This window comes from Cygnus olor, chromosome 24 (genome assembly GCF_009769625.2).
Source record: "Cygnus olor isolate bCygOlo1 chromosome 24, bCygOlo1.pri.v2, whole genome shotgun sequence".
NCBI lineage: Eukaryota > Metazoa > Chordata > Aves > Anseriformes > Anatidae > Cygnus > Cygnus olor.
In genome coordinates, this window is record NC_049192.1 from 1,950,271 (window position 1) to 1,977,847 (window position 27,577).

Sequence of the window (27,577 nt, forward strand, 5' to 3'; positions counted from 1 at the left end):
ACAATTTTACCTTCGTTAACTGAAATAGTTAACTGAAAAGCTTGCAGCTTTGGCTACAGAACATGTATGTGAGGCTTGAAGTCCCATGTGCTTGATTGCATAAGAAACCCTGTCTTGTGGCATTTAGTTGATCAAGCACTACTTCTCTTGGTCACATGGAGGCTTGATTTCCTCTTGCATCAGACAGAACAAACCGTTTCCATTTCTTATATTGGTGTCTGACTGCTCAATGCACAAGTGGCAGCCTCTTCACCCCCACTAAGAGCCTGCGCTGCTCTCCCACATCCCTAGCTCATTCGTGTTTTTTTTTCTTTTTGGTAGAATCGTATCTGAGAAACCGGGAGCTTGCAATTCTCCTCATTTGTGTCTGTGTGTAACAGGTGTCATTTTCAGTGTAGTACAGACAAATCCCAAAATAGCTCAGGCTCTTCAGACGCTGTGAAGAGAAGAAAGAGTGGTTACTTCAGCTTCGGTTGTAGTGAAAAACCCAAAGCTCCCAGCCAGCTCTGGAGTCCAGAATTAAAATGGCAGATGCGTCTGTGTAGTAGTGATCTCTCTCCTGATTCTGTGTCTCTCAAATGGACTGCTGGCTCTCTCGCTCTGTTGTACATGCAGGCTGACGCATGAACTCCCTCGTACAGTGCCGGCTTTCCATTAGCTGCGCTTTGATTCCCAGATGCTCCATCTACCACTGATCCTCCTCCACATTTTCCGGTTTCGAGGCTCCAGGCCTGGAGAGCACTGCTTCCTCTGCCTAGTGCTGAAGTTGCCCGCGCTGGATTGATGCGAGGGACTGCCCTGCAGGGCGCGGGCAGGCAGAGGGGGCTCGGCGGCATCGTTTGTGTGCCTGCCTCTGCCTGCTGCGCTGAAATACGGAGCTGCTTGTGAACTTTCTGTGGCAGAGATGATTGGATCCTGGCGACTCCCGGAACGCAGCTATTAGTTCCCCTGCCTACACTGAGCACTTTGAATCTGTGCGTGTGATAACACTTATTAATACCGTTCAGATTAAGAGGAGCCTATACCTTTCCTGCACTTTCAGTACCTTATCTTACACAGTGCATCTGCCCAGCGGCTGAACCACATTCTGATCAATGTCTTGTGGCCAGCAGAGCAGGGGCATGTGGATCCCACAGCAGTTTCACGCTTTTAGGTCCAGAAGAGAGTGTGCTGGTGTGAGCGGCTCCTTTTAAGTCGCGTTGTGCTACCAGGTAACTGCCGGCCGAGTATCTGCAGGATGTGGGCCTAGATCACTTTATTTTAGGAAGTCAGGCAGTGGGTCCTGTCACCAAAACAGTTAATTGAAAAGCACTAACTCTCTACTGGAACGTGTGTGTGTGTGTGTGTGTGTTTTTGTTTTTTGGAGCCAAGAAGATTTGCTTTGGTTTTTTTAAAGCAGAAACCACCACAAAGTTGGCTGTGGTTTCAGCTGCGCTTGTTCGAGATTTGTACTGCTGACTACCAATCCTAAAAGAGTTAACCTAGCGAGCGTGACTCAGAAACAGAGAAGGAGATGCGAGGCTGAGAGGCTCGGAAGGCAGCACAGAAGCAGAGGTGAGGAACATAATAATTACCAAAAAAAGGTGCAGAGTCCAGGAGCGACGCTCCCCTTGGTGTGCCTGGCCCTGGCACTGCTGGCACGGGCTCCCTGGAAGGCTGCAGTTCCGCTGTTATAACACAGGGAGCAGGCTGGAGAATTTAGAGCTGCGTCACAGAGCTCAGCGAGAGAGCGAGAGAGCAAGCTCCGTCGATAGGTCTACCAGCAACAGCCCTGCTGCAGCAAGAGGGGAGAGAGGCAGCCAGAGAGGGAGAAAGGGCTCAAGAAAGAGAAGTAACACCAACACCAGGGACTGGGCTCCTGTCACCATCCGGTGTCATTTAGAAAGCATATTTGGGCTCGGTTGGCGTAGGAGGCTTCGCCCGTTGACGATGCTGGAGACCCGGCGCGCTTAATCCCACGGGGAGGGAGAGTGGGCAGACACCGAAAGGGTTAACGGAAAGGAAATTTCTGGAACCTTCTATTCTGCGGCGCTACACAGCAAGCGGAGGGCTGAAGACTGCGCAGATGGTGCACGGGCAGAGCTCTTCGGTCCGGTTCGTCTTTCCCACGTACGTACCCTTTGATCAGGATGGGGCTTGAGCTGCATCTACGTTTTGTGATTGTTTGCAGGGTGTCCCCTTCCCCCCTCGTCCCTAAGTTCGGATCCCAAAGTGCCTTTATTATTATTTTGGCTGGGTACGATTGCTCTGCTCTGCGTCAGAGCTGATTTCTCAATGGAACGACGGCACAGGTTGTACTAACGCCACTCTTGCCGGCATTGCTGTAATGCAGAGGAGGGAAGTAGTCGTGGGGGAGCGATGACAACTTTGCAAAGACTGCTGCTTTCGTGTGTTGTTCGGGCTTTTTATTCCCTCCCGTCTCCCCGAGGGCTGGCGTGTCGGCGAGGATTTGGCGGAGGGGTTAACAGCCGCCCTGCGTTTCAGAGCTCGGAGCTTTGTCACTGCGTAGTTCGCCAAGTGGGGAGCGGTGACGCAGTGATCATTGCAGGGCACGCCGGGCGGCTTTTCAAAGCACCGGGGGGACAGGTACGCGCTGCCTTCCAGACGCTTCCACGCCAGCTGAAAGGGGTTAAGGATGAGTCGAGACGGGAAGCCAGCGTTTGGGGATTAAATGTCATCATTTTGGCGTTGGGAAGTTGTTTACCTTGCTCTCGCCGTGTCTCCGTGCTGGCAGCCGGCCAGCTCCCATGTGATAGTCTTCCCTGTACTGCTGCATCATTAACCGGGGGCCGGGGCCGGCTCCCCATTGGCCGGGGGAGGGCTCTCGGCCCCAAGGCGCCGCGCCATTGGCGGAGGAGGCGCTGGCAGGTGAAAAGCCCTCGCGGATTGGCCGAGGGCTGGGTGTCAAATCTGAACGTTGGCTGCGCTCGCCGCGAGCGCTGCTGCCGGCCGTCGGCTGCGGGTAGGGTGCGGGCAGGGGTGCGGGCGGGGTGCGGGCAGGGGTGAGGGCAGGGGTGAGGGTAGGGTGCGGGTAGGGGTGCGGGTAGGGTGCGGGCAGGGGTGCGGGCAATAGGTCCGGGTACGGGTAAAGGTGCGGGTATAGGTACAGGTATGGGTGCGGGTATAGGTGTGGGTATAGGTGCGGGTATGGGTCTGGGTACAGGTGCGGGTATGGGCACTGGTATAGGTGCAGGTATAGGTGTGGGTATGGGTGCGGGTATAGGTCCGGGTACAGCTGCGGGTATAGGTACGGGTACAGGTGCGGGTATGGGTGCAGGTATAGGTGCGGGTGCGGGTATAGGTCCAGGTGCAGGTATAGGTGCGGGTGCGGGTATAGGTCCAGGTGCAGGTATAGGTGCGGGTATGGGTGCAGGTATGGGGCCAGGCATGGAGCCCTGCCCGCCCACACGACCCGTGTCACCCCGTGCCGGTGCCGGTGCGGTTTCACTTTGCTGCGCGGCTGTGGCGATGACGTGTCAGAGCTGCCAAGCTCAGCCAGGGGAACTCGCTCGGGTTTGGGGCTTTTTTTTTTCTCCTTTCTCTCCTGCTTTCTCTCTTCTGTCGGTGGTAGTTGAGTGTTGGTCACGCTGTGAGCCGCTCGGGGCAGGGACCGAATGTGGCAATCGCGTGGCGGGATTAATGAAGCGGAAAAGGCTCCTGCCCGAACGCCGTCATGCCGCCCGGGCGAGAGTTTGTCGGTGTGGGCGAGGCGAGGGAGCGCTGCCGGCAGCCCCGAGCCGGGGCTCCGCAAGGTCTGCAAAAGGAAACCAGAGCGTTAGGAGGCAAGAAGGCAGGCATAAAGGAGGACTGGGATAGGCTGGGGAAGGAGGGATAGGAGACCGCGGACAGACAGCGGCTCCGGAACGGATGAGGAAATGAAGATGAGGAGGAGGACGTTTTTCTCTCTTAACCATTTACTATACTATTTTTTCACCTCTCTTCTTAAGTGACCAACAATGAAGATGGGCAACTGTGCCTGGAAGTTCTGAGGACACAACCAGCTTTGAGCTTGGTCCTTCTGGCCGAGGAAGTCACCCGGTTATGCAGTGGAGTGGTAACTTTGCTTTCTCATATAGCAGGGAACATTATTCCACAGCCTTTCATCATACCAAGGCTTAAACAAGTTTAAGGCCATGGTAGCATAAGCATTTAATCTATATTACTCACTCACTGACATCGCAAGCGTCAGGTCTGGTTGTTTAGCAACAACCACTGGGTTTAGAACCAGCTCAAACGAACTGCGTGTGTCTCGGTTACTTCGGCAGGAGTCTGTCCTCTGAACGGCAGGCGGAGAGGGGAGAGAGGCCGTGTTGACACACGTACACCCGCCCCGACCGAATTTTGGCTGTTATAAAGGCCGTATGCGTTGCGGTTTTATCCCCGAACGTTTCTTTGCGCAGTAACCTAGAGGGGAGGATACCATTTCCAACGGCAGTGCGGTGGCAGGAACAGGGAGGGAAGAAGAGAACAGACAGTAGGTGCCACTCCCCGGATTTTTCCTCTTTCCCATCTCTACCTTCCTTGCCTCCTCTCCTTTCCTGCCAGATTCCGTGGGGAGTTTCAGGCTCTTGCTGCAGTCGTCACAACCCCTACTGACTCAGAGCCCTCGCTGGCTGTAGCTGGCTCCCTTGGAGCATCCTCGCCTCCTGCAGCGCCAGTTCCGCAGAGCAGGGGAACAACGGGAATAGCAGCAACAGCGGTGGTCCCTGCAGCAAGACGGACAGGCAGAAAGACACACTTATACAGGAACAGCGCAAGGCAGCCGCGGAGGTCTGTGCGCACAGCCAGGAGCTGGCCTAAGAAACCATGCTTGCTTTCTCGGGAGACCGGTGGGTTAAGGGGGTCTGAGTGGACGGCCCTTTGCATTTTTGCCCATCAGGGCTGTGTGGTGGAGGGCCCCGTTAGTTTGCAAAGGTAGCGCTGCTTAATGGCATTTCTCAGTCCTTTAGACGTAGGTGCAACTGGCTGCCAGTATACTAAGGCACATGCATAATTTGAGTATCGGTGTTCGGTGTAGGGATGTGTTTATTTTTGCTCCTTTCGCTACCATCTTTTGGCCACAGTGATAGTTTAATTGTGACTACATGCAGGCAGGAAAAGGAGACCGAGAGACGAGAGGTATTTCAATGTTAAACTTCAGCTGTAAATGTCATTACTCGGGAATTGAGGTTACTGTCAGCAGGTAAATCTGTGGGACTTGCAAGAAACAAGGCTAAGAAGGGGACATGGCATATTTCTGTAGGACAGAAGCGATTTTGTGCATGTGATACTGTATGTGAGGTCTACGTGGCTAACTGTTCCATAATGTTTTTCTGTGTATTGCCTCGAAAGGACTTGGAAAAGCTGTGATTTCTTAGTCCCTCTGACACTCGTGTGTGTGATATTGTGTAAGCTGATTCATTTCTCAGTATTTTGGTTCCCTTCCTTTGTAAAGTAGGGTTTATTATATCTCCCAGCCTTGGTGCGGCATTGTGACGCAGTGATCGTTAGTGCATTGGGTCTGCTGGCAAAATACGTGCAATTTTCTTGGGAGTTTAGACTGTTCAAGGATGCAAAATTTGGTAAAGTTAAGAATTGCAAATGTTCAGGACATAAATTTAAAAGCAGTAAAGCATTACCAGCTTATTCTTCTGCGATACTGAAAGAAAGCTGTCGGAACGATGAGACAGCCATGATATCTTTCTGCACTTGTTTTGCCGATGGTCATGTTACATCTGTGACGCAGTCCGTTTTTGCTGCTCGTTCCTGTCTCTGCTCTGTGGAGTTGAGCTGATCAGGGCACAGGCTAGAAGATGGTTAGAAACGTTAATTTAATACCAATGTTAAAGTTTGCAGCTGTACCTGACGTGGCAGGGATATCGGCATCCACCTATTCTACCACCCACAAACGGTGAAGGAATTCAGATGAACGCGACAGCACCCCTAGCCATTTTGTTGCACGCAGAGTAGACTCTAAGCCTGCAGTGCTGCTGCTGCTGTTAATTTCCATGTCATACAAATACAGCGTTGGGCTCTGTGTCAGGAGCTTTACTGATGCTGTGAAAAGCTTGCAGTCTATGAGGAAACATTTTTCTTTTCTTATTTGGGAAAATTCGTTAGAACGTCCAGATGCCAAGTATTGCATCCTCGCTCCTCTTACAAATCACTTCCAGACCTACTCAGAAAATTCACTGCTGCCTTGCATATTTTCTAAAACTTGTTCATGGCATTTTCTTACAGTTTAATAAGGGTGTGGCTGGGGGGGGAGGTTGAGCTTTAAGCTGCATCAGTTAAGTATCTGTATTGCCGATGCTAACAGAGCTGTATACAAGAGATATCCGAACTGCCGATATTCTCTATATACCTGTATATAGATCCAGATAGTCCCAAGCCTAGGTGACAAAGATGCCCTTGTTATGGCACAAGAAGGGAATACTTTACCCTGTTCTCACGCACTCAAAAGTTTTGGTGCAAAGACGGCAGTAGAAATGGCCAACATGGGAATCTCACAAAATGGTTTCAACAGCGCTGAGATGCACGCGCCGTTTATACTGGCACAGCTCCGAGAGAGGGACAGGCTCGCTGCAAGGTCACTCCCCTGCCACCTCGTCACTGACCAGTTGGTCCTGGAACTCCCACTCCCTGGTTCTTGCAACAGTGGCAGTACCTGAGTCCTGAACCTGGAAGTGAGGCTTGAAAATTAATGTTACTGCGGTGGGGGGTACACAGAGTCTGAAAGTATAGATCCAAAAAAAACCTGGATCTCAGAAGCGTTTAAAGTCCAGATCTGTAATTTGTTTCTTGAGCAAACTACAAAAACTTGCTTAAAAAGACTTCCTCTGGCCTGCTGGGAATTGGGAGTAGCATATTTTTAAGGACTACGCATCAACTCACACCATGTTCCAGACAAGAAAAAAAAAAAAAAGTCTCTGCATATATCTGAATTTCTGTTCCCGCAGTCTTTATCAGGTGGACTGCGCAGGCTGCTCTAAGTTCACCGGTGTCTGTCTCTCCTGTGCTTTCAGTTTCAGGCACCACAGCTCTCCAGCTGCCTTTCCCCCTGCCAGATTTCCACATTTTCTCAGGGGTTTCTATTTGTCCATGTCACTAGCATTTGCAGTGGACGCAGGGCAACACCAGCCCTGGATATGCTGCGGCCGGCTCTAACCTCCTCAGCTTCACGGGCAGCACCGAGCAGCTAACGCCTCAAGGATCTAGAGCAAAATAACTTTGTGCCACCTTTGCAGTAACAAAGTTCAGTTCAGGGGCGTGTTCTCTGGGTGCTGTTACACGGAGACGAACACCGGGCTCCAGCAGAGCCAGCACAGGCCGAGCAGGGGGTGCAGGTGGATCCTTCCCGCTGGCAGTTTCACTGGCCCCCCTCCCCAGCAAGCCTGCCCCGACCATGCTTAAAGCCTGCTCCAGCCTTCGGTAGCGTTATTCTCTGGTTTCCAAAGGAAAAGAACCTGGCTGCTAATCCTGATGCCAGTGACGACTCTTCGCCTACAGGGAGGCATATGTGATAGCTTGTCTGCTAAAAACTGAGCCAACACAGTGTGATTCAGACCTTAAGCTTTCCAAGGAAGAGAGCTATTTCTGAGTTAAGCACATCTCTTCAGCTCCCCACACAAACAATCTTTATCCAGTGCAAATGGTGCATAGTACGTGTCCACCAGCAGCCGAGGGTTTTGCATTTGCCCGTACAACTCAAACGCTTCTTATACATTGAGGAGGGCTCTCAAACACAGCGAAGCTTCTGCGATAGGAAGGACGATGGGAATCGCGGGAAGAGACACAAACCAAACAGCTCAGGTGCCTGGGGGGGTCAGCCAGGAGCTGGGTCCATGCTTTTCTCCAGCTTTTTTGCCAGGGCCTTCTGCTGCGAGTACCAAGCATGCTTTCAAATGTCAGGTTTAAGGGCAGGTTATACTTCGGTAAACATCTGGCAGTATCTGCGTCCTTATGCTCCTCACTGGCACAGGACGTTATTTTCTCTTTTCAATGACAAAGAAAAACATGACTTCCCTTGACATTACCTAGAGCAGCTGGAACTGCAGTGGCGGGGAAACACCATGTTCCTGAACTGACTATACAAATCACAACAATAACCTCCCTGTGACTTCGTTCAAGACCTGCAATCAATACTTTATATTCCGAGGTGATGCCTATGTACAGAAGTTAGGAACAGAAAATTACTTTCCTGGTTTCAGCTGCCTTGGTGGGGAATATTTTAATGTAGTTAGTGCTGTCATGTGCTGTTCAAACAAGCTGTGTATAGCTAAAGCCGATGAGTTTTCAGTGCTGCACTTTCCTACCACTCTCCCATGACCCAGGTCACGGAAGTGCCAGGCTTTTCTTCCCTGGTGTGAGTTTGCCCAATTTCACCTCATCGTTCCTCGTGAAATCCTCCATAGCATTCAGCGGTTCAGTACTTTCAGTACTGTGCCCCCTGAACAGGCTGTGGCTTTGCCTAGGAACTCTCATGAAAGCAAAGGTGGAAAAAAACTGCGTGGCTCCAGGCAAGTTGAAGCAATTTCAGATTTGCACACAGGAAGCTGATTAGAAATTGTAGCCCTAATGGCTTGTGCTCCTAGAATGGTCACTGAGCTAGAACTGTTCCCTTCGGTTAGCTTATGGGAAAGTAATTCAAAAGAATAGCAAGTAAGTACTACCTTTCACTTAACAGCCTGAAACAAAGTTCTGGGATAAAAAAAAAAAAAGTCTTGTAAGTAAATCCTCATTCTGTTAGTGGTATTGCACTGTTAAGAATCTACAAGTTGCTCCAAGAGATCTGCAAATTAAAGGTTTCTTGAATTTTTTTTAGCTTACTTCATTAGACCGAAGCACAGAACAAGTAGATCAGTATGGCAGAAGCATAAAACGAAGGCTGGTACAGCCCACCACGACAGCCGATGTGCCTGGCTCAGTCCTAGCGTTGAGCTCTCCAGCCCTCAAACTGAGGTCAGCTGCACCAAACCACCAGTGCGATGCCCACACTGACCGCCAGACCACGCCTCAGCACTATTTAGGAGAACCCTGGTTCTCCCAAAACCCTGCCGGGAGCCAGCTCCAAAGCTCACCCCAGCCACACACGAGCACAGCTCAGCGAGGGCCCCTGCGAAGAGGAAGGGCAGAGGTGCACCTCTTGGGCCTGATCGCAAACCACGTTTCGGCCATCGCTGATGCTGCTGGCAGCTGGCCTGCCCTAAATAATCTGGGAAAGAGCTGCATATATTAAACAGGCAAGCATTAAAATGGCCTTCCCCCACCCCAAACTCTTCAACACTCAGGCTATTTAAAAAAAGGATCAGAACGATGGGCAGCTCGTTGTCCGTTCTGCACAGTTAGACAAATCCAGCGAGCGCTCTGCCATCACCATTAACGGGACTGGAAATCAGTGCCCCAAATGCAGGCAGGCCTGGCTGCCCCCCTGCTCACACAGGCTGCGTGCCCAAAGGCCTTTTTACCCCCAACATGCTGTAGTTCAGGGTCCAAACTCCTCTTTTTTTGTTGGTGGTGGGGCACAGATAGCACAAGGTTTGTAGACTCGGAGTGCCCCGGTCTTTACTTTACCATTTAGACTGCAATTTTAAGGCTGCAATAGCATAGACTAAAGGAACAGACTACATTCACTCAGGAACGTGATCTGGAATTTTTATTCTGTTCCTAATGAAGGATAAAAAGTCTCCGTTGTGCTCTAAGCTCACAGGGGAAGCGCGTGTTGGTGCTGCCCCGAACAGCAGTAGCATCTCCAGAGCCACCTTGCAGTCACAAGCACCAAACCCACGAAGCGCCGCAGCAGCTACCCTACCTTTCCTCAGCCTCGGTCAGCGCTGCTGCAGCTACAGAAAGCACTGCACGCTACCGATGAGCTCAGACTGCAAGTCAGGGCACATTTGTCCATACCTGACCTACGCAATACCGCGCAGTAACAGAGCAGCACAACAAACAGATGCAGTTACACGCTCCCCCGAGCTGAGGAAGCTTTTTTGAAACCTTAGAAGTTCACTCACTTCAATTCCCCTTACAGGTCACCACTTGCACTGTCACACCCCTCTGTCCTGCACCTGGCCCTGGTCTGACTCATTCCTCGACTGGGGGATGATGCATCGAGCCTCTCTGCCTCGGATCTGCATGCAAAATGGGAGCATTTCCTCCAGGGGAGACCGGAGGCCGATGAACCACGAGTTTCATTCCGGCTTTTCAAAACGGAGGAGAAAAATTATGATGCACACAGGGTCACGCAGAGGGCTTTGCTTACTGTAGAAGCCCCAGAAAGTGCCTTAATATACAAGCTGTGGGCTGTGAAAATCACGTCTGCAGCACCTAGGCTTGTCTGGTTCGTGCAGACTAGATTAAAGGTCAGCAGCTAGGGAGGAGGTTCCCTTTCACAGGGGAGGCAGGGCTTTCTTCCCTTTTTTGACTTGTCTGGAGGGTATGAAGCAGTGTGAAGTCCATGAAAGGCTTTGAGATGCTCCTCAGAAAGAAGCTATAGAACAGTACTGCTGCTAAAATGTGTCTGAAAAGGAGAAAAAAACAGAATGATAGGACTGCACTTTCTCTGCTATTACTTACCAAAAACTCTAGAACACTTTAGCAAGGCCAACTGTAGCTGACAGTGTGTGCCTGTCACTGCACACGTGTGTCCCCACATGTACATGTTCAACACACGCAGCAAATGCTTGAGACAAGCTTTATTTTTTTTGCATGCATGCACATTAATAGTTGAGCACTGCCTGTCACGTGGCCCTGAGCTGCTCTCTTTTTCTCCTTCCTTCTGCATGCTGCCTGCCCCAGCATGCCACTAGGTTTGGAAAGAATATGCTGTCACGGCTGTATCCCTCATGAAAGGTGTATCCCGCAGTTCAGCAGCAAGGGCTGACACCTTCTGGCTGCTCAGAGGGAAGGGGAGCTTGCTAAGGCAGAGCATGATCTGCAGGTAGCCTGCAGGAGAGGCATCATCATCATCGTAATCATGCTGAAAGGAAATCTGTTTTTAATCAAACTATAAATAATGAATGAGCCATTGGTCTTCAACTGCTGCACGATATTTCTGGAAAGATTACTCTGCTCTGGAGGGTGGGGGGGGCAGGTGCTCAGACCCAGTTCATCAGAGGCACTCAGTGGCTCTCCAGGCCTTGCACCTCCAGGGCAGCTTGCATTTTCAGCAGCACAAACATAACTGACATTTCCAGCAACTTCTCTGAAAACCTTAATAAAGATTCCTGTTTACTGTTAAGGCACATGGTTAATACTAAGAAAAAAAGTACAAAGCAACCCTCACTTGGAGCCTGTTTCCAAAGCATGCTGCTGGGGTACTTCATCTGCGCCGCAACTAACCTCTAGCCAGCAGTAACTCTCAGTCCAACTTTTCAGTAGTAAATCTTTATGCTGATAATATACAATGCCTCATAAATAACTGTGCCAGCAAGATGAACACTGGGGAGGGAACCTGCTTTCCACTTATCTTTCACCCTGCTGCCCTAGTTAATGGATTTAGAAACTCCAGTAAATACCCAGACAGCAATCTAGTGCAGTTCTCCCCCTCCCCTTCTTGGAAGGACGTGCTCTGTTCCCTGAGCTTTCCTCTGCTGTCTGTGGGTGTGCATTAGACGTAGGCACTGAAGCAGATTCTTGGATCCGGTTACAAAACCGATGCAAGGAGTTGCCAAAAACCCAGGGCATCGATAAGTAAAACTCTCAACTCCGCTTCTGCCCAACTTCATTCCGTTTCGCACCAGCTTCTGCATCAGCACAGGTTACACACGGTGGCCAGGGTCTGATAGTTCCCGAATTACACGTGTGTAGTTGTTCACAGGCCTGAAGACACCCCACATGCTCCCACACACTTGCTGCAGGTTAGCCACCACGGCTGCGCCATGCTACGGTGCTGCTCACACCTATTCCCTTCCCAATAACCATCAGCCACTCATTTTCACACTCTCCTACCTCCCTGGCAACTTTTGTTGAACCGTTTGCAGTTATATTTCTAACTGCTCCCTTTTTAGGCTTCGTTCTGGCCCACAGCTCAAAGTTGTTTCCATGTTATTTTCATTAAAAGTTATTTTGTGCTCGCAAGATTTAGAACTTCTCACAAAAATCTGCATCTCCTTGCTTATTAAAAGCATGCTATTTACAAGCCATGGGATAAAGCTGACAAAGTGCCACCGTGATAGTCAATTTCCTTCCACTGTCACAAAAACACCCAACTTTTGTTTATCTACCTGTCCTCTCTGATGGCACAGAGGTCAGTAAGTGACAGAAAGCCAGAACACTCTGCCTTAGAACGGGGGTTGTAGCCTGGGTGTAACTGCAGTAACAAAAAATTGCTCCTGTACGACACAAACTTTTTATTCCTCCTCCCAGACCAGTAGCATCCTCTGCATTACAAAGTCAGACCTTTTTTTGCCCCTAGCTGCTAAGAGCTTCGCTTTACCTGGCTAGCAAAGGAAATTGCACTCACTGCCGCAGCAGTGGGCTCCTTCATCACGTCTCATTGCTCCTATATCAGCCTAAACTATTCACGAGATGCCAAAAAACGTGTCAATAAAATAACTATCGTGAAGTTCACTGTCTCACTTTCTAATAAAATGAAATAAATTAATTTTTCTCTAGGTACAGTGGAGATGGAGGATTTGCTCTTTCAACCTGCAGCCATGCACAAGATCTGTCTTCCTCTGGAAGCTGGTTTCACATGGTGGCTTAGATTTTCCCACTTTGTATCTAGCACCATTTGAAATCAGTGTTCTAGGAGCAAGAATTACAGCGTGGGAGGAGACCAAGCAGCTGCTAACTTCACTGACAGCCTATACTCCTTAAAACAGCACTTTTTCCAATCATTAATTTTTCGACACCCATCCATTTTGTAACATCATCTGATTTCTAGACACTATACAATCACTGTATGCACCCTCTCAAGCTAGGGCCACAACAGGAAAGTCTTCCTTCAAATGTGTTTTACTTAATAAATGATGGCTATGAGTTAAAGTTGTCCAGAGTTAAGTCATCCGAAAGTTGCATGGAAACCAACGTAGTACTTCTTGCATGTCGAGAGGCAAGGAGTGCATTCCCTTTACTATACAATCGCTAGGACCCCAACAAGTAATTTACTTAGAGCAAACGTACTTTCGCTGTGTGCTTGGGGATCTTCCCGTCACAGCGTCATCATTCCACAGCTTCCAGAGACTTGCTCTGCAACCACAGAAACTCCCTCTGACAGTTTGATCTGGGCAGTTAACAGACCCAATGCGACTTCAGGAATCGTGCTGAAGTCGCACCGATGCACACAGAATCCACTCCTTTTCCTATTTTTTTTTTTTTTTTGAAGCTTACTGTTGTTGCCTTCCAGCAATGTTTTGGTAGACCTGTATAACTTTGCATCCAAACCACTAAACTGAAGCTGAACTATTTTTGCCTGACCCCACCTGCACAAACATGCTCATATACACAAAAGGATGGTCGCTGTGTGGATGAAGCACATGATCAGACCACCGAATAGTCTTCTTTAAGAATGCGTAGCTGTCATCTACAAGAGGATTCTTCTCTGAGCCAGGAAAATGTCTCTTACACAGGCTGACCGATTTCTCTTGGTGTTCAGAGTCTCAGTTTTTGTCTAGCACCATTTGAAATCGGTTATGATGTAGGGGGAAAAGCAACAATAATGGAAAACTTCATTCCCCCCGCCCCCAGAGTCCTTATAAATAAACGCCATCCGAAGTATGATCGTGCTTCACAAACATGTATGTTATGCTCTTCTGTTCTCTGACCTAAGTTACACCTACAGGCCGAACCACCCGCACAAAAGGAGGACAGTCAGCATCCCGTTCAACTAGGATGGATGCTTAAAGAGAAAACGAAGCATCTGTTCAAACACCTAACAAAGATTCTTCAACTCAAGCAAGCCAGGGCCCTTCCGTGACAGCACTGCCACCTGCCCTTCCGACCAGTTATATTCCTTGTGCTCTTTGTTTGCCTTAACCTGTTATCTACTCAGACTTTTTTTTCTTTTAAATAAACTTGTGTGCTACTTGGTATTGGGCTCTGTCTCAGGTAGACAGATTACGTGCTTCCCTGCTGGACGATATCCAATTGCTTCAAGTATCACTTCAGTCCCCAGCTTCACACCCACCACACTGCACGAACCATGCTCGAAGGCGAGCATTTACACCGATTTTAGTACCACTGAGAAGCCTGCCAACCACCACCACGCAGCTGGATTTACCAGTAGATGGCAACACAACGCCTTTGTTACACCCGGCCTGTTTGTTAGCACAAAGTTCATGTGCTCACAGTGCAACGTGCCTTGGTATTACCAGTTCGATTCTAGAACAGTTCACGTTTTAGAAAGAGATATATAGCTCACGACAATCAGGACAAAATCATTTCTAGTATCGATGTCAAAGTTGCCCAGTAGCTGCCTATCCTCCTACCCATGCTCACAGGACTCCCTAAACTTTATATATAGTTTCTAAAGCTGTACAGTCTATGTACCGTCATCGCTTGCAGTCCGTACCAACTAATTTGAGAACCACAAATTAAAAGATGCAGCATATTATTTTACTAGTCCATTCTCTGAAAGTTTATGCCTTCACAAGGCAGCTGACTACACATTTCTTTGCAAAGAAGATTAAGCTCATTTCAAGCGTGAACCTCACACAACTCAAAATAATCACATTCTACTTAACATTTTACTTAAAAACACCCAAGCAATATTTCCCTAAAGATTACAGCTGTCACCCCCTGGACAAAAGTGCCAGGGCACTTCACGGGCTTCGCTCCTGACGCAGGGTTACATCAGAACAACCACACGATAAGCTGCCTCTTCTCCATCAAGTTTGGTAAAAATTGATGTTCACGAGTGAACACTTAGGTTTTGGAGGTTCTAGGAAACCCTCTACGCTTCCAGAAGAGGATCAAAAGACCACGAACTGCTCAGGAAATTAATGCACATTCTCTACACTATGCATCCAGGTGTTTTAAGTAGTTTTCCACACAAAGTGCAAACTTCGATCTCAACAGTTACCACCTAATGCAAATTTGGTACGTGAAAAGTTATCTTCAAGAAAAAAATGGAAAGCAGCTGTGTACCACATGATGAATGAAAGACAAACACGGCTAAAAACACAGTATTTTTATTTGCAATATTACAAACCATCACTAGTCTTTACATTGGGGAAAATATAAAAATAAAGCCACCTTTTACAGTTATTTCACTTTAGCGATAAGTGCGTTGCAGCATATTTTAATATCGGAGATGCCACACATAAGCTGTCTAACAACCGACACGCTCAATTCCCAATATATTAGAATATCAGAGTAATTACAAACAATTATCAAACTAGGTATCAGCTATTCAAACGACTACGAACAACAAGTACTTCTGTGCAGCCAAAAGCCCTCTTTAAATAACCCAACGCTGTTATGAACTCTAACAATACAACTGCTGGGATTGTCCCAAAGTGCCTAAGAAACCCTAAATAGTTTGATGATGTTGAGACAATCCGTTCACCACAGGGGACAGCAGTGCCAATCTACCACAGACAAGAACAGCTTAAATGCTGCCTCAGCCATCTTAAGTGAGGCAATTTGTTTTTTTCTGGGGAAACTGGTTCTTACAAGCTGCCTCTATGTTGACAGCAAACTCGGAGATTCACAAAGCCAAAACCTGCCCTAATTTAGCTTTTGGTTTTAATAACAAACAGAAATAGCTAGTAGGCATTTAAAGTAACAGCTATCAGTGCATGTCTGAGCCTCAGTTCAAGGTGAATTCTGTGATGGGAGCTCCTGGAGTCACCATCTCGACCAAAAACTTTCATAGCATGGCTGGCTACCTGAAGACAGACCACGTCTTCCCACATCGCCAACATACCCGTTCCTTCGCTCCTGCAACTAAGGTGGCTTGGTCTTCCCTTACCGTGAAAGGGGAAGGGAGTCAGACAGGGACAGGCTCACGTCTCAGATACCCACACCACCTGCATTACAGAGCTTGACTCAGCATAGTAGTCTGTGTACAGAGATTTGAAATGCTGTATGTGGAATGTTATTTCAAATAATAATTTAAAAAAAAGGAAGCTAAACCCATACAGCACCCTTTCTATCCTAACAAGCAACATAATTAGCTCGGAAACAGACACCAAGCCTCAAAATAAAAAAAATAAAAAATCAAGCATCCCAATGATCTTAGAGGATGGCTACCACAGATTTCAAAGCATTTTATGGTTATGCACCTTCTGTCAACAGGCCAACGAATTCAGAATCAGGGGATGCTCTGCTATGGAATTCAAATCTCCTTCAGTTTTCCATTGCAACAAGTCCATTATGGTGTTTCTGGGACTAAGCCAAGGAGCCAGGAATACATATGGCTTTTTTCCTTCTTAAAGGCAATAGAAAAGCTATAAAACCGATTCAAAGGCACATTTTAATTCATTAGATATACAGAAACCAGCTTGGGCAAACAAAAAAATAGCATATACAAGATCTAAACTGTGATCATTTCAAACGGACACAGCCTTAAATGGTACTTATCTCTTAAGGAAATAATTAAAACATTTCAGAATACAATAAACATCATTTATACCCCCTCAACTGTGAAAATGAATGAGAAGCACATGAGAATTTTAGTGAGCAGAACTAACATTGCATAGTCTTCCGTACGGAAAGAGGAGCACTGAAGGCAGCAGGCAGCAGCAGCCGGTACTGTGACAGTCCTGCTCGCAGTACTCCCGCCGACACAGACACTGGTGCATGCTACACGAAGCGCCTTTAAGTCCATTTCACATGCACAGAAAAGATGATACGAGTGACCCACAAAGGACAGCAAGGATGGATATTCTGATTTTTTTTAATCCTATTAATGATCTCATACTACAGTTAATCAGTAGTATAAAACATAGTACAAGAGAGATTTATCTACAGGAAGTTAATGCACTCATTTTCCGTTTCTGATAGGCACATTCAACTGCAAATTCCCCTCCCACCCTCAGAAAGGGTCATTCATGCTTTACAGCTCGTATATTTGGCAGTACATGGAGTGCTGTCACTCTTCCTACAAACAAAAAAACAAATCAGAGAGTTTACATTTAAATAGTTCTTACATTTATTCTGAAAGCACAGCCTTAGTTTTATTAAATCGACATGTAAAATCATGAAACTAAATCATTTGTCCTCTTCTTACTAAGCAACTAACAAACTATGAGATTTTTGCTTCAGTTTCAGCCCCTAGACTACTAAGAATGACCTGAAGACTAGAAAAGCATTTGATCCAAATGGATCCTTTCAAGTGATGAACAGACCATGCCCAAGTATTATCAGGAACTTAGAACAGGTACAGGATTCCTAACTCATTTGGAAGCTGCGTCACATGCAGCCCTTACGTTATTTTATGCACAGTATGATGGTTAGTATGTATTTTATAACCAGAAGCCAAGTATTAGTGAGAATTTTGATTCTGTAGCCTGCTAATGTACAATATTTAAACACGAGGGTTAAAATTTATAGTCACATCCACAACTAGTTATACCCATATGCATGTATTTTCACATTCTTGAGCGACTCATCTCTTCTTTTACAGAAAAAAACAACACAACCAAAAGCAACAAACCTCTGCACTATTACTTGAGGTCTCCAAGGAGTTGTAGATAGAGGAAGAAAAACTTGGGAGCTAACAGCGTGTACACATACCAGCTGGTATGTCAGAACATTTTCTCCTATTGTCATGAACAAAAGTGAAGACTGGAAATTAGAACTCTTGATTCCTTTTTTCTCTCTACAAAAATAAGGCCGACTAACCCAGAAAACTAATCTCATCTCTATTATGTACGTCTTATTTCATAGGTAAATATAGCATTTATTTGTGTGCACCATCTCAAACTTATGACAAATACTCAAAAGTCACTTGGTCTTTAAAAAGAATAATAAAAAAAGGCCATTCATTTGAGAAGACCTTCACATTAAAAGAGATACACTTTTTCAATCATTACCTTCTCAGAATTTGTGCGATGGAAAAAAATCAACACAAAGACACAAGTTTATAAAGCCACTTGTAGTGCAAATTCTGGCCATTAATATAGTAATGCCAAAACGCCAATAATTAACAGTCAAATTAATCTCTCCTGTCTTAAATCTGTCCTACTGTAACAAGGTTTAAAGAGTCAGATTTTTAAAAGAGCTAATTTGGACTCCAGACAAGCACAATTCCAACTATCATCAATTGCACCTGACTACTGGACTAAGCACTAGTTTAAAACATGAGAGAAAACTCAATTCCAAACAAGCAACTATATTTTGGCACTTCACAGGCCCACAGAACTCTAAATTTGAAAAAGAAATTACCTTTTTATAAAAGGACTAAAAAAATCTTTTGCATTTTTTTTTTTAAAGAAAGCTGAAAATGCAGATGTACGAATCACTAGTTCTGAAAAGCACGTAATCTGGTTTCCTCTGAAGGGATGCATCCTATCTTTATAATTCCAGTGTCCGTGTGCTGTGTTAAAGGTGGTTTCCAGTTCCAGACTTCTAATTATAGGGAATTATACTATTAGTTAACAGAAGTAATGCACTGTTGTAGCCCATTTCACATTACCGAAACAGGCACAACATTCCACTGAGTCCGTACATGGCTTCTATCACACAGAAAAACGTTACTCATTCTTTGAAGACAACCCAAAATTAAGATTTGTGATACATGATCACTGGAAGCTACCATTTATGGCACCGAATGACAGTTCTTCCAGTAACACATCTTGTTCTCACAAAATGAACGAACAATTATAACCTTTCCTATAGGAAAGTGAGGCATACTGGATTCCATGCTTCCCCTGAAATTGAGTAAACTGTAAAAAAGACACTTAAGCTTAATGCAAATGTCCAAATGAAACGGAAAGCATATACCTTTTAAGATTCAATTAATTCATTTGTTCAGTTTCTTCCATCTCAGCTGGCACATTAGTTTTTAAAATACATGTTTCCTTGCAATTCTCATCAACTGTATACGAGCTGAACAGCAGAAGGGGAAAAAGGTCTAATTGAATATATCCTATAAAACTGACAGACTGGACACACAAGCGACAGAGGGTGAGAAAAGATTTGTGCTGTAGTTTGAAGACAAACCCAGTCAGTATGAGGTACTAGAAGCACAATGGGTCAGAAAGGCTCGACTACGTCAGGAATCCAGAAAACTAAGTAGTGAGATCTAGGCCTTAGTAAAAGGAGGTCAGGTCGGGCTTTCAGACAAGAATGCGATTTAATAGTCAGATGCTCACAGTGATGAAGCTTAAGGAAAGCACTAAGTGTAGTAAGATGTTTCATGTCGCGGGATTTTCAAGAATACAACATTCTTTCATTTTTGATGATCCCTTCTTCTTTCTCCATATTGAGAAGTCTTTCCACGCATGAAGAACACAAAGCGCTGCCCTAATACTCTTAACTCCCACTCGGACTATCCGGGTTGCAAATTATCCAAGCCATGGGTGGTGAAAAGCACTTACTCAAAAGCACTGCGTTACTCAGCAGCGCGCAGGTACACAGCCTCTGCCACTGTGCTTACAGGGCCACTGTGGCCCTTGTAAAGATACCACATTGCCTACGTGGAAGACACTAAGGCTAAAACCTTGCTGGATGTAAGCTAGCTTCAGGGTTCTCCCAAGTAGTACCGTGTGTACTTTACTATGAACATGAACTGCAGGAATATTTCCGCTGGTGTGCTTTATTATGAGCATCCCTTCCTTCATCTCACTTACCCCAAAAATCTTTTAACAAGATCTGCTGGAATTTAAGTCAGTTCAGATGAGATGCATATAGTATGCGTACCACCTAACTTGCTCTGTATTTTCAGTATTTTGCCTGTTACAAACTATTCCTCCACTTTTTTTCGAAGAAGGTAAGGTAAGAAACCACTACAAGAAGCAATGCATAGTGAGGCATTTAAATCTCCTGCCAACCCCCTATGAAAGAGCATACATTAACAACTAGATGCTTTGAAGATGAAGTTCAAAATGCCCTGCGTTTCCCTAAAAACAAAAGAATACTACTATTTATGCATTTGACATTTTACAGTTGATTTTACAAGTCTGTAATGTAGGGATACCAATCATTGCTGCTGCAGAAGGAAAAACTGAAGTGGATCTACACGTTATACATTCCAGTTGCAAAGCCAGCTATTTGCTTTTTCAAACAGTACAGGAGGACCATTTTAGGTCAATTTCCTGTGCTTTTTTTCATTGCAATTAAGCCCGTGTTATTTTAAGGTACTTCTGATCCGAAACACAGTGGTTGTCCAGGTCCCATCACTACCACTTCTACTTCTGTAGAAGCAAGGAAGCCCCTTAGCTCACCTACAAGGCTTCCAAGCTCACTTCAACCCCTCTGGCTCTTAAAGCCTACGGAGACCTTCTCTAGTGATGCCAGATGCTTATTCAGGCAAGAAAATAAAGCAGGTGAAGCCCACCCAAGCCAATACTACTACTGTTTTTAAGAGAAAGTGGCATGTTTTAGAGCAGATGCAAAATTACTTTCTTGGTAAGTGTACCTATGTTAAATATAAACCCAAGCACAGTTTTTCCTTCCCTAAAAATAGCACAAGTGTTAATTAGCAGCTTATTTGAATAACAGATACAAAAACAAAGTCAAATATGTTGTTAGGCGCTTTAGCTTCCCATCAGCTGCTAAGCTTATGTATAAACATTAGGCATTTGAAAAAGAAAAGGCAGATAAAGCTCAAGAAACTTAAATATGTTAGCACTGCTTTTGCTCAGTCACAGAAATTGGCAATAAAATAAAAAGCAGGCTTACTCACCCTCCTTGTGAAAAGAACTTCTTATAGACCCAGAAGGCTGCCAGGAACACCAGAACTACTGTAACCACTTGAGGAAGAATTAAAAAAAAAAAAAAGCTTTAGAGTGACAGTCACTATCTCACAAAAAAAGGACAGCCTCAAAAATTAGCACTGTCTTCACCTAGAGTCCTGTACAACACCCTCTCCTTACAACACTTAAAATTTGCACAACTTATTTCACATATGTATTTGATGCTTTACTCAAGACTCTTCAAGGTAGATCCACTCAAGAACAGTGATCACCACGATGGCAAAACACCACCAGTTCAGGAATATTAAAACAGACGTCACAACATCCTAACGCTACTTTTTAGAAAAAGTTTATAAGGAATCAGTGGTAGAAAACCACAGTTGTAAAAATGTGCTTAGAAAAGTGGATAACAAACACAAGGACAGAAAGATGGCGTAAGCACTTCAGTTCACTGGCACAGTTATTTATCTGTTCATGCTTTCAGTACACCCAAATGTTGAAGAGTTTATGAAAGTGACAAAGTTGTGGAATGCTGCCTTTGAAATCTAATTACATATATGAAAAAAAATTTCACATAAAGCTGATTTATAATTGCTAAGTAATCTTAACTTTTCTTGAATTCTGCAACTTCAGTAGACATTTCTAAAATTTTAAACACTAAAATAATTTTAAAATAACCAAGCCTTCAAAATCATTTAACATTACTCTAGTCACAGGTGAAGATGAGAATATCAATTCCACATAAAGAATAAAATTCACATCGTATATCGTTCAGGTTTTATATGATACTTACCACAGATGATGGCGATAACATAGGCACCTAAAAACAAAACAAATAAGCGTTATGAGGAACACATCTTGTTGAAGATGTTATACAAATGTTATATGTTATACAAATATTTATTAGGGTATTTCAAACAGGTCAAGCATTTTTGCCAAGACAAGCCTTGCAGCAGGTCTGTTTACATGGCAACTTCTATTTATTTTAAAATATTCCTATTCTTAAATGGACTTTTACCGAAACCTTGTTTTCTTATGTCAAAATAAAGATGGAAGTTTGCATTAAATGATTTCTCCTGAATATAAAAGTCTGTTCCCAAGAAGTAAATTTTCTGTTACATATACTTTTATTCGATGAGAAATTCTTGCAGTTCATACTTACTTAAGTGGCAGGCTGGGACTTCAGGACTCCATTTGCCTTCTCCCTTATACACAATACGATCTGTACCGTGTAATGTGTAGCCTGCGTAACATTCAATTGTAATAGAATCCCCTGCAGAATATTCAGGTTTTTGTCCATAAATTATTCTACCATGACTAATGACTGGAGAGGAATCAGAATGTACAGGCTTACCTGAAAGAAAAGAAAAAAAAAAAAACAAGAATAGAGCTGGTACATGAAACAGATCAATGATGTTGCCAACAAAAAGCCCCTACATTTGGGTAATTTTAAGGAGCTCAGTCAATCCTCAAGATATTTTACATGGAAAGGCCACCTGCTTCCTAGAAGCTGCAGATACTTTTGCTAATGGACATACTTCAGACACATTACCAGAAATACACATCCCAGTTCCATCAGGACAAACTGCTGCATCCAAGTAACAACCTCTCCGTTTATAGTATGTGATCACATGATGCAGAGTGAAACGAGCATGAAGTCTGTCATCAAAGGAAGAATCTTCAAAAAACACTCCCAGTACAGACCTTTCAAACAGGCTTTTGAATTTTGTCAATTTCTATACACAAGCTAAACTAGGACTCCAACTAGGCACAGAACTCTCCTCACCTGCTCAGATCACAGCCCAGGACACTCACCACCTATTAACAGAACCAGCTGTGCCCAGCTGGGCATGCTGACAGGTACCTGACTTTCAGGGGCTGCTCACTGTTACATCACACATTTGGAACTTGTCCATCCTTGATTTTACTAATTATGAATTCTACTTACATGCACAGTTTTGTACAGAGCTCCATGTATTTTGTCCTTGACACGTTACTGTAATCTCTTCAGCACCATCAGGAAAAGCACAGTGAGGATTGCACCTTAACCGAACAGACTCTCCACTTCTGTATTCAGATTGCAGCGGAATCACTTGTCCGTGTGAGATCTTCGGGGCACCACATCTATCTTCAGTAACTAATACAAATATTAATTAGTAACTAATACTGAAATACACACAGTAGCTAGTACTGAAATTTAAAAGCGTAGTGATTAACACACTTTAAATGTTTTATAATTCATTAACTCACTCCGTATATATGAATTGCCTTTGTATGAGAAAATAAATTAGTGTATCTGAATTGTTAACACTTCTGGCATACCTTCACAATTTTAAATGCAAATTTTCCTTTAGAAGACTCAAAAAGAAACATCACTGTAGGTATTTCTTAGGGTAGTATGACCATGATATAGTAGCTGAGAAATCTGTATTTGTTGGTTAATTATTTTTGTAAGAATCATTCCCAGGTGCCTTGTCAGACTCACTCATTATACAACACTCAAGCACACCCTTTGCCAAAGTGGTTCTCATTCTTGAGAGCTCATTACTAGAATATACATGTAGGAAATCCTCTCACTATACTCTGTGGCAACATTCCCCCTCCCTCTGGCACAGAGGAAGGAGCAAGGTTGTAGAAAATGCTCTGCCATGTCCCATGCAAATGAGTCCTAAAAATAATTGCCTGTCAAAAATCTAACAACATGCTGCACACCATACAAGGTGCCTGGAAAGCAAGAGTTGAAGAGCTGGATGAGAGAACACATTCAGACGTGATGATTTTGATTACTCTAGAAGGATATTACGAACTCCCTCATTGTTCATAACCCTTGTATTTTCCACCACGATTCAGAAACACACCTCTTCCTGTATTTCTGGATGAAATCACTTGAACAAATAGCATGATGCTGTAACTATGTGGTAGCATCACAGGTATGCCCATGCTGCAACTTCTATACGCAAATCTGCGATTCAATTCATTCTCACCCAAAAATTGTTAAGAACCATGTGTGAACACCTAAAACAGCGTCCATACAGGAGGCTCAATGTCAACTTCCTTAGCTTATGATTTCCAACTACAGTACAATGACTTGAAATTTTAGCTAAGACTTACAACATTCTCAACTTACAAGAAAAGTTGGATTGCTATGTAAAGACTTACTTTTTTCACAAGTTGGTGTCGGCGGATACCAGGTGTTATTTTCTTGACAGGTAATTACATCCTGTCCGATCATGAAATAGCCTGGATCACATTCAAACATAACCGAGTGCCCATAGCTATACAGAGGTCCAAATCCAGTTACTTTTTTTCCATTTTGAACTTTTGGGTTTTCACATTTGACCACTGAAATAGGAAAGAGGAAAACCAGCTCTGAAACATTTGTTAACGGTATCTTTACAAGTCACAGCTAGTCCTAACCTAGCTTCCACATTCTTGCTCTTTACACATTCTTTTATCAGATACTCAGGCTTTATGGTCTGAGTTCTTCACTTTATCCTCGTCACTTGTACCAACTGCATACAAACTGATGGGTTTTCCCTTTTTTTAAAAAAAGGGTTTTATCTTAAGTTCTAAGCCATTTTGTGTCATAATCAATCAATATCCACAATGTAGTTTATCTGACCTCCATTGGAACTACATCAATTTGTAGCAGCAGAAGATGGAAGTTCGTCCTTTTCTATAACAAATAACCATTCGCATCCTCACTCAATTCCAAAAAAAGGTCAGATACTGAAGCTCTGGAGTCAGACAGGCTATAATAAAGAAATATATTTTAAAGCTAACAACCTTTACATTGTGGAGGTGGTCCACTCCAAACTCCATTTAAGTCTCCATCAAGCGTGCAGAAAATAGAAGGTGTACCAACCAGCGAGTAGGGATCTTCACCTTTCGGTGCATCATTGCACTTATAGGTTACTGTTGTTTGATAAACATACTCAGCTGCTTCGGTGTAGTACCCATTGGCTATACTTGGTGGTGGTTCACAAGGAACTCCTAGAAATAAATCATACATTTTAGCTGACAGAATGTTGCTGTTACCTTGTTCATCTAAGAAGAAGCTTTGACTGTCAAATCATTTCACTTAAAACGTGACGTAGAGCTAAGACGAGTGACAGTTATAACTGACAGTTATTCATGGTCATTTATTACAGGGAACCTCAATTTCAGGAAGGTTGACTTTAACTAATGTGAACTTACTAGCACAATAACTGATTATTTTTCAGTGGCAATTCCTCAGGTACATCCCCAGTAGTTCAAAAAAATATATAAATAAGCTGTCCTATTTTACCATCATTTCTTACACTGGAAACTGTACTGCACAGGTGCTTTAAAATAAGCTATTACCACCTGAATACAAACTTAAATATGGTCATAAATTTACTTACGTTCACAGAAAGGAACAACTCCATCCCAGTCAACAGCTTGATTTTTAACTACACAGGTAATTTCACTATTTCCACGTATTCTAAACCTAGACAGGTAAAAACATTTAAAAGAGGTAAAACGTAAGAAAACTCATTTCTCAAGGAAGCAGCTAGAAACTTTGCTTACATAATTCTGTAATTCTGACTATGGGGACATGACATACCACACTTTTGTCGTAACGAAAATGGTATCTTAAAAGATTCTATTTTGCTAACAGTCTCAACTTTGAAAGTGAGAGAGAAGCAAATGAGACGTCATTAAAGAAACGGATGGAAACCCTTCCATGTACTCTCTAGTACTAAACTAATACCTTCAAGTTACTAATGCTAAAGAAATAAACTGTAAAAGGAAAGGAAGAAAAAATCCTCGCAAGAGGTTAGTACTTTTGAGTTCATTTGCTATATGCAGACAGGTGGGTTGTTATTCAATATAATAAAGTGCAATGAACGTATGTTTGCTCCCTGTGCCACAGGATCTTTAAAAAAGGTTGTTAGTGGTTAACACTGTAGTTTTCACTAAAAACCTTAAGCCTCGGTTGATGCAAACAGCAAGTAAAGCCAGGGGATCAAATTTAGCTGTGATTTTATTTGCCCCAGGTATAATTCAGGAGATTTTTCAAGTCAGAACTAGAATGAAACCTACATAAGAAAGTTTGGTTCTGGTTCAATCCTGGTCTAAACAGAAAATAAAAAAAAAAAAGAGAAATGAAAACTTCACCAAAACACTTACCCTTTGTGACAAGAAAAGGTAGCTTTTGAACCAAACGTAAGATCTGTCACGTGAACAATACCATTTTCTAATTCTCCTGGATGAGTACATCTTTTCGCTGGGGAGAAGGGGGAAAAAAAAAAAGATAAATCTACATCTTTGTAGTTCTATACAATGACTAAGTCTTTGTCATATGCTGTCCTTAAAATCACTAGTATTTTTCAAGCTTCATTTTAAATTGTACAGAATATTGATTCTCACTTGAAAACAACTGAAATTGTCAAATAACAAAGAGGAAAAGCAAGAGTTTATGCACGTGTCACCTGCACAGAACTCCTCTGTTTGCGACCACCTTAAGTCTTCACCACACGTTCGAGTTAATGACTTCCCAGGGATTCTCATATACCCGGGGCGACAGACATACACCACTGTGGTTCCAACGGGAAAGCTCTGCATTGTGCTGAAATTCTCCGTGAGCTCCGCGTACTGCAGTCTTTCTGGAGGCATACACCCTTCTGTCAGAACACGAGGAAAGAAAAAGCAACATGGAGATTTATCAACAAGAAGAGAGACAAGTCGAGGGCAGGCTAGTATGGTAGGTTTAAGGATGCATCAATAAATAAAAGCAACAAAGTTCTTAAAAGCCAGAGCTATTTATTTATTTAGACTTCAGGTTTTCAATTCGTATTTAGGGCACATCCAACGCCCAACTCTACGCTAGCACTGGTTAATCCACCATTTGTTTGCTTGCGTTGCTCTTTAGCACTCCCCCTAGGCAACGCATTGCTTCCTAGTGGCTATTTTTTGTGTTTGCCTCATTCTTGCGGTTAGATAGGCGACTTAACCCCCTGCGTGCTCACGCGGAGCAGAACACCCGTGTGCGTTGCTGTTGGGAAACCAAAGGGGCGGAAAGCACAAAGGTGGCAGCTTTCCTTCCCCAGGACAAAAGGCCGCTGCCGCAGCCCAGACCCGCAGCGCCCCGGACAAAAACCTTTGTGCTCTATTGTACTTACTGCGGGGAGACCCACCGAGCTACAAAATAATGTTAAACAACAAAACCACCGCCACCGCCCCCCGTAAGGTAACCCCCAGCTCAGGGGCTGAGCCAGCACCCACCGGTACCGGGGCCACGCTGCGTTTCGCGGTCCGGGCTCTCCCCCCGCCGCCCCCAGCCCTCCGGCCGTCCCTCCCCTCAGCTCCTCTCGCCCTGCAGCGCCGTGAGGCGAAAGGGAGAGGCGAGGAACGATCCCCGGGATCCTCCCCGGGACCCCCCCCGGAGCTCCCCCCGGTTCTCCTCAGCGCTCCCCCGGTTCCCCGCAGCGAGGCCGCTCCCCCTCCATGGCGTCTCAGAGAGAGGGCTGAGGAAGAAAGCGCCCGTTCCTCACCCTCCGCCCGCGCCTCGCCGAGGAGCACCACCATCACCACCACCACCAGCAGCAGCCCGAAGCCGGCCGGGCAGGACACCGACACCGTCCCCATGCCCGCAGCCTCGTCAGCGCCCGCTCCGCGCCTGTGCCTCAAGAGACGCAGCGCTGGGCTGGCGGCGCATGCGCCCTGCGCGGCCTCCGCTCCCCGCAGCGCGGCGGGCGGGGGGAGGCCGCCATGTCGGGGCCCGGCCCGGCCCGACCCTCCCCGGGAAGGGCGGCGCCGCTGCCCGGCCTGAG

The 27,577-nt window shown here is 45.0% G+C and overlaps 2 protein-coding genes across 6 annotated transcripts; one reads left to right on the top strand and one right to left on the bottom strand.

Moving 5' to 3' along the window:
• Positions 1-1,983: 1,983 nt before the first annotated feature.
• On the top strand, positions 1,984-15,893 carry LOC121059203. Of its 4 annotated transcripts, XR_005814460.1 has the most exons (4): positions 2,891-2,962; positions 3,948-4,054; positions 4,546-4,770; positions 12,595-15,893. XR_005814460.1 is itself a non-coding variant. In XM_040535703.1 (3 exons), the coding sequence occupies exons 1-3, from the start codon at positions 2,359-2,361 to the stop codon at positions 12,796-12,798; spliced, it is 915 nt and encodes a 304-aa protein (XP_040391637.1). In that variant the 3' UTR covers positions 12,799-15,893. The 4 variants fall into 4 exon arrangements, 2 of the variants coding, with proteins under 2 accessions (XP_040391637.1, XP_040391636.1); XR_005814459.1 differs by lacking the exons at positions 2,891-2,962; positions 12,595-15,893 and adding an exon at positions 1,984-2,109 and having other exon boundaries at positions 4,546-4,680; XM_040535703.1 differs by lacking the exon at positions 4,546-4,770 and having other exon boundaries at positions 2,359-2,962.
• Positions 4,552-27,551, bottom strand: LOC121059202 (membrane cofactor protein-like). 2 transcript variants are annotated; one of them, XR_005814458.1, is made up of 12 exons: positions 27,299-27,532; positions 26,237-26,428; positions 25,935-26,031; positions 25,166-25,251; positions 24,567-24,773; positions 23,940-24,122; positions 22,729-22,917; positions 21,943-22,134; positions 21,574-21,600; positions 20,771-20,837; positions 5,619-5,785; positions 4,552-4,706 (listed from the first exon to the last, which is right to left on the bottom strand). XR_005814458.1 is itself a non-coding variant. In XM_040535701.1 (11 exons), the coding sequence occupies exons 1-11, from the start codon at positions 27,390-27,392 to the stop codon at positions 16,972-16,974; spliced, it is 1,386 nt and encodes a 461-aa protein (XP_040391635.1). In that variant the 5' UTR covers positions 27,393-27,551; the 3' UTR covers positions 15,095-16,971. The 2 variants fall into 2 exon arrangements, 1 of the variants encoding a protein (XP_040391635.1); XM_040535701.1 differs by lacking the exons at positions 4,552-4,706; positions 5,619-5,785 and adding an exon at positions 15,095-17,023 and having other exon boundaries at positions 27,299-27,551.
• Positions 27,552-27,577: the final 26 nt, after the last annotated feature.